The 7,500-nt window shown below is 43.0% G+C and overlaps 1 protein-coding gene across 1 annotated transcript in view; it reads left to right on the plus strand.

The window, feature by feature from the left end:
• The window catches only part of fgf7 (fibroblast growth factor 7), a 30,799-nt gene extending 26,241 nt beyond the window's left edge, over window positions 1-4,558 (plus strand). Inside the window, 3 exon segments of the mRNA XM_037539912.1 lie at window positions 3,767-3,873; window positions 4,216-4,350; window positions 4,352-4,558. Of these exon segments, the coding sequence (XP_037395809.1) occupies window positions 3,767-3,873; window positions 4,216-4,350; window positions 4,352-4,432 (323 nt within the window). The 3' untranslated portion in view covers window positions 4,433-4,558.
• The last annotated feature ends 2,942 nt before the right edge of the window (window positions 4,559-7,500 follow it).

Below are 7,500 nucleotides of genomic sequence, written 5' to 3' on the forward strand. Positions count from 1 at the left end.
GATCAGAATCAGCCCAATCCCAATCAGCCCAATCCAAATCAGCCCAATCAGAATCAGCCCAGATGAGATTATTATTTATTAGCTTTATCTTGGCACATCTGTGCTGTAGGAGGTAAATAAGGTGAGGCAGGTGAATTCACTCATTTGTGTTATTTAAACAGATTTTTCATTGACAGTATTAAAATGCCAGTTTGGCCTTTTTGTCTTGGCTTGATATTTGAAATTTGGCTTGATAGAAAATGCTTGTTTAATCTCATTTAGGCCAAACAGTGCGAGCTTTGGGTATTTAGAAATAAAATGGCTAATAAAAGTCAGTCACTGGTCAACCTGCCAGACCGGGAATCAGTCATCAATACTCTCAGAGCACCAAAAATACTCTCAGAGCACCATAAATACTCTCAGAGCACCAAAAATACTCTCAGAGCACCAAAAATATTCTCAGAGCACCATCAATACTCTCAGAGCACCAGAAATACTCTCAGAGCACAGTAAATACTCTCAGAGCACCGAAAATACTCTCAGAGCACCAAAAATACTCTCAGAGCACCATAAATAGTCTCAGAGCACCGTAAATACTCTCAGAGCACCATCAATACTCTCAGAGCACCAAAAATACTCTCAGAGCACCATCAATACTCTCAGAGCACCAAAAATACTCTCAGAGCACCAAAAATACTCTCAGAGCACCATCAATACTCTCAGAGCACCAAAATACTCTCAGAGCACAGTAAATACTCTCAGAGCACCATAAATACTCTCAGAGCACAGTAAATACTCTCAGAGCACCAAAATTACTCTCAGAGCACCATCAATACTCTCAGAGCACCAAAAATACTCTCAGAGCACAGTAAATACTCTCAGAGCACCATAAATACTCTCAGAGCACAGTAAATACTCTCAGAGCACAGTAAATACTCTCAGAGCACCATCAATACTCTCAGAGCACCAAAAATACTCTCAGAGCACCATAAATACTCTCAGAGCACCATAAATACTCTAAGAGCACCAAAAATACTCTCAGAGCACCATCAATACTCTCAGAGCACCAAAAATACTCTCAGACCACCATAAATACTCTCAGAGCACAGTAAATACTCTCAGAGCACCATAAATACTCTCAGAGCACCAAAAATACTCTCAGAGCACCAAAAATACTCTCAAAGCACCAAAAATACTCTCAGAGCACCATAAATACTCTCAGAGCACCAAAAATACTCTCAGAGCACCAAACATACTCTCAAAGCACCAAAAATACTCTCAGAGCACCATAAATACTCTCAGAGCATAGTAAATACTCTCAGAGCACCATAAATACTCTCAGAGCACAGTAAATACTCTCAGAGCACCACAAATACTCTCAGAGCACAGTAAATACTCTCAGAGCACAGTAAATACTCTCAGAGCACCATCAATACTCTCAGAGCACCAAAAATACTCTCAGAGCACCATCAATACTCTCAGAGCACCAAAAATACTCTCAGAGCACAGTAAATACTCTCAGAGCACCATAAATACTCTCAGAGCACAGTAAATACTCTCAGAGCAGCATAAATACTCTCAGAGCACCAAAAATACTCTCAGAGCACCATCAATACTCTCAGAGCACCAAAAATACTCTCAGAGCACCATAAGTACTCTCAGAGCACCATAAATACTCTAAGAGCACCAAAAATACTCTCAGAGCACCATCAATACTCTCAGAGCACCAAAAATACTCTCAGACCACCATAAATACTCTCAGAGCACAGTAAATACTCTCAGAGCACCACAAATACTCTCAGAGCACCAAAAATACTCTCAGAGCACCAAAAATACTCTCAGAGCACAGTAAATACTCTCAGAGCAGCATAAATACTCTCAGAGCACCAAAAATACTCTCAGAGCACCATCAATACTCTCAGAGCACCAAAAATACTCTCAGAGCACCATAAGTACTCTCAGAGCACCATAAATACTCTAAGAGCACCAAAAATACTCTCAGAGCACCATCAATACTCTCAGAGCACCAAAAATACTCTCAGACCACCATAAATACTCTCAGAGCACAGTAAATACTCTCAGAGCACCAAAAATACTCTCAGAGCACCAAAAATACTCTCAGAGCACCAAAAATACTCTCAGAGCACAGTAAATACTCTCAGAGCACCAAAAATACTCTCAGAGCACCAAAAATACTCTCAGAGCACCAAAAATACTCTCAGAGCACCATAAGTACTCTCAGAGCACCATAAATACTCTAAGAGCACCAAAAATACTCTCAGAGCACCATCAATACTCTCAGAGCACCAAAAATACTCTCAGACCACCATAAATACTCTCAGAGCACAGTAAATACTCTCAGAGCACCATAAATACTCTCAGAGCACAGTAAATACTCTCAGAGCACCATAAATACTCTCAGAGCACCATAAATACTCTCAGAGCACCATAAATACTCTCAGAGCACAGTAAATACTCTCAGAGCACCATAAATACTCTCAGAGCACAGTAAATACTCTCAGAGCACCAAAAATACCCTCAGAGCACCAAAAATACTCTCAGAGCACAGTAAATACTCTCAGAGCACCATAAATACTCTCAGAGCACCATAAATACTCTCAGAGCACCAAAAATACTCTCAGAGCACCAAAAATACTCTCAGAGTGTCTGTGCTCATTATTAGTGTTAGTTTGAGCTTTATGGCTGCAGTCTGGACTAAATGTGGTCAGTAAACGAAGCTGCAGGTCAGTCAGCAAAGAAAGGCTCTTAAACTTTAGCTAAATTTGTTACCGCGGTGACACATTACACTGAAATCTTACAGCACTGCTTCCACCAACAGGTGAAAGGAAGAACTGCAGTGCACTGCCTGGCAGGCCTCTTATAACTTCTAAATTAGAAGACAGAGGTCGGTTCAGAACTGTCCATGGGCCGGACTTTGGAAATCCCATCATACAAAAATATGACTTTTATTTTATATATATACACACACACACACACACACCAGCCACTTTATTAGGTACCCCTTGCTAGTAAAAGGCTGGACCCCCTTTTGCCTTCAGAACTGTCTTAATTCTTCGTGTCAGACTTTCAACAAGGTGTTGGAAACGTTCCTCAGAGATTCTGGTTGGTTATTTGAGTTCCTGTTGTCTTTCTATCATCTGGAACCAGTCTGCCCATTCTCCTCTGACCTCTCACATCAACAAGGCATTTTGTGCCTTGTTACACCTGTTTAGTTGCTTGTTAACACAAACAGCTGATCAGCCAATCACACGGCTGCAACTCACTGCATTTAGGCGTGTAGAGGTGGTCAAGACAACCTGCTGAAGTGCAGACCGAGCATCAGAACGGGGAAGAAAGGGGATTTAAGGGGCTTTGAACGTGGCGTGGCTGTTGGTGCCAGACGGGCTGGTCTGAGTATTTCAGAAACTGCTGATCTACTGGGATTTTCACGCTCAACCATCTCTAGGGTTTACAGAGAACGGTCCGAAAAAGAGGAAATATCCAGTGAGCGGTCAGTTGTGTGGACGAAAATGCCTTGTTGGTGTGAGAGGTCAGAGGAGAATGGGCAGACTGGTTCCAGATGATAGAAAGGCAGCAGGAGCTCAAATAACCAACCAGAATCTCTGAGGAACGTTTCCAACACCTTGTTGAAAGTGTGCAAACTGTGTGTGTGTGTGCGTGTGTGTGTGTGTGTGTGTGTGTGTGTGTGTGTGTATATATATATATAAACAAAGATCCACCTGTGCTAACCCCTCTGCTGTATGTGTGTGTGTGTGTGTGTGTGCAGGTATTCTGGAGATTCGGACGGTGTCAGAGGGAGGCATTCTGGCCATTAAAGGGGTGAAGAGTCAGTATTATATTTCTATGAGCCGTGGTGGACTTCTACAGGGAAAGGTAACCTGATCACACACAATTCACATTCATCTCTTATTGCACACTATTTATGGTTTCAGAGATTGATAAGATTTCTCTTTGTCCCTGTGGTCTGAGGTCAGTCTCTCGATTTTGTCCATCTTCTCAAACTCTCCTCTAAAGGTTCTTCATAGAACCCAGTCCTCATGTCTTTCATATCTAAACGCTCCGTTATCTTAATTACTGCTTTCCAAACCCGCTGCAGCAGCTTCAGCAGCTGGAAACTCTCTGACGCCGTTTCACACGAGTCTCCGATGTGGCCTGACAAACAACTGAATTACTGAATAAGTCACTGTTGTTGTGTTATCCTCTTCTCGTCTGCAGAAAGACTACAGCGACAGCTGCAACTTTAAGGAGGTGTTTTTGGAAAACTTCTACACGGCCTACTTGTCTGACAAATGGACTAAAACCGGGAAGGAGATGTTCATCTCCCTGTCGCAGAAGGGCCGGCCGCTGAAGGGCAAAAAAAACACGCAAAGAGATCATCGCTTCGCACTTCATCCCACGCAAGTGCAAAGAGGACGACAAGACGTCAGCCTGACACACACACACACACCCAAACCCTCCTCCACAATCCGTCCAAAACCTTCACACACAGTTCCCGCACGGCCTGCTGCTCCGCCTCTGCAGCGCCTACTTTGCTCACCTGGACTGAGCACAGCGTGTTCTGAACGTGCTGCACTGTCGCTTGATTTTTGTGGGGTTTTTGCGATGTTTTGCTCCTTTTGGGGACCTTTACTGATACTCTGACCTGCAGGGAGCTGGACTGAAATGAGAAAACACTTCCACCACTAAACAGCTCTACTGGTCAACAGCAGCGACTCTGAGAAAAAGACTGTGGATGTAAAAAGCCAAATGGGAGTTTGAGGACTCGTCACGAGAGGGTGAAATGTGTGCGTGAGCAGGATTCTACTGTATCCCGATAAACGGAGGACAAATGTACGTCAGGGCAGCATCGGAACACAATCCTGACTTTACTATCAGCAGTAAAGCAGCCATTAGGACAGCAGCAGCGTCAGTGCCCGAGAGCTTCCAAGGGAGGAGACGGTTTTATACGACAAACTGAAGCAAAGCTTTCGCCGCAAACGTTATTATAAGGTCAGCAGAATAAACAATGGAATCACAGCAACCCACAGCGCATTAAAGCTCCTCTCCGAATCACAGGAGCAAGGACGGCTTTGAACTGTGACCCGCGTCTCATCTCATGATGCAAACCAGAATTTCACAAATTCATCATTTAAAAAGCACTAATATGGGCCACGGTGTAGGACAGTCCTCCCATTTAAAGGGCCCATATCACAGAAAAAGCTTTGTCTGGCTCTGTTGACATAATCTGGGAATAATGTATATATATATATATATATATATATATATATATATATATATATATAGCAGTTTAGCCACACCCATTCAGGTACAACAGTTTAGCCACACCCATTCAGCCTACAGCAATTTAGCCCCCCATTCAGCCAGGACAGCAAACCAGAACAGAGCTCATTTACATATCAGTATCAAAATCAAAGGGATAACGAGAGGCTGTAAATTGTTCATGTATAAATTAAATACTTGACTAGAGTAAAAAGCGCAGAATCGTGACGCCCCGCACTCTAAAGCAGACAGGCAGGAAATAATGCATGCTCTCTCGATTTCTTCATGATTTATCACATGATTTCCTGAATACAGGGGTTCAGCCGTGTTTCTCCGCTGGCGTGACACATTCCTCTCACCGGCATTTCACTACAGAACACTCCAGCAGTGCACCAGGACACTTTATCACAGCATTCAGCTCTTCTTTCACGTTCTGATCATTTTCATGATCTCATTTCACAGTGTGCCTCAACGCTCGCCTGTCTGTAAACAGCTGTTCCTCTTTATTATTGAATGTTATTTATGATCTGTGTGTAAAATCCGGTCAGGTGGGTTTCAGGGGTCCGGATTAAAGGTGATAGTTGGGTGAAAAATAATTGACAGCATATACAAAACACTGTTTAGCTCTGTTTCTTACTTAAGCCCTGACATGCAAGTCCACTAGTTTCCTAGAAAAAGGGTTCTGATATTGCTACAATGTCAAGCTTGTAACCATAGAAGAACCCTTTCTGGTGCTATATAGAACCCTTTATCTAGGGCCTCGAATGTTCTGCTGTAACTCACCACTCCGACGCAGGGGCGTCCCGGCTCGTGGGAAGCTCCGTATTACTGAGGAGCCCATTTCACGTTGTTTTGGTTCTGATTTCGTTGTTCCAGCGAGAGTCACTACAGAATATTCGGGGCCTCTTTCCAGTGAATCTCCTTGTATATAGAACCACATGCAACACACTCGGCACCCATCTGAAGAACCTTTTCATCAGGCAGAGAACCATTTAAGCACGAAATGGTTCTATATAGAACAGATGGTCTGGTGGAGAAGCATGTCTTGGCTGATCATTCAGACTAAGTTGATTTTTCTCGTCAAACTATCGCTCAAAGGCCGCCGGCCCACTGAGGCCCACCACTCACCCACCAGAAGCTTTAACCACTAGACTGTAAACACGGTGAGAGGAGATGCGAGAGGACTGCGTCTCTTCTGCTGCTATCTGCGACGACATTGACAGAACGTGAGAGATGAAGTGTTTATATTTTATGTATTAAAAGTCAAAAACACAAATAAATACACAATTATTTTACACCAAGTGTGCTGAGAATCACTCTGCATCACTCCGTCTCCAAGCCTGACTCACTGAGCGATGGGAATGCTGTAGTGTCTATTATTATTACCTAGTTAATATGCATATATGCATGAAAGTTGATGTGCGATGGTCCTCACTGTTCAAACTAGCAATGCGACGTCCATTATTCAAATTATAATATAACCTAATCATATGCAGAACGTGCTCTGAGTAGTCTAATCTGAGCTTCTGGACTAACATGTACCAGGTACCGTACTGAACTTCTTTCATTAAATGGAGAGTCCTGAGAGTGAAAGTATTTCAAATCTGCTTGATATCTCATATTTCTCATTTGACATTATTGTCAGCTTATTATAAGATTGTCTAACTTATATGTAGATCGTTTTTACTTGTTTTAGTAATTATAGTAAGTAAAATACTGATCACTGGTACTAAACCTGCTTTATGAGAATCTCAGCTCGACCTTCAGATCCCAAACCTGCAGCATGTGTGATCCGGGCTGTGATCTCAGACTCTGAGCTCTGTTTAATCTGCCTGTAAACACAGTCACTAAAGCAGAAAATCACTGAAGTCCAGCTTTTTCTTTCTCAGAGCGACGCAGAGAAGCTCGCTGCTGTGTTCGTTCAGCAGAGTTGATCACTGTAATGGTCTTCTTACTGGACAAAACAGTCCATCCTCTAGAACCCGTACAGAACACAGCAGCACGGATCCGCACAGCACCAACACAGAGAGCTCATATCACCCCGATACACACCGCACTGACCGCCTGGGTCGGTTAGAGAGAGTCTAAAGCTCTGCTGCTGGTCTTTAAAGCTCTAAATGAGCTTTTCTCTCAGTATATTGGCCGATAAACATTCCAAGCCAACAACAAGCAACATAATCTGCCGCTATAAGGAGATTATTTTACTTTCTATAATCACTGAAAACTAGAATTAATGTCTAG

Source organism: Pygocentrus nattereri, chromosome 7 (assembly GCF_015220715.1).
Source record: "Pygocentrus nattereri isolate fPygNat1 chromosome 7, fPygNat1.pri, whole genome shotgun sequence".
In the NCBI taxonomy this organism is placed as follows: Eukaryota; Metazoa; Chordata; class Actinopteri; order Characiformes; family Serrasalmidae; genus Pygocentrus; species Pygocentrus nattereri.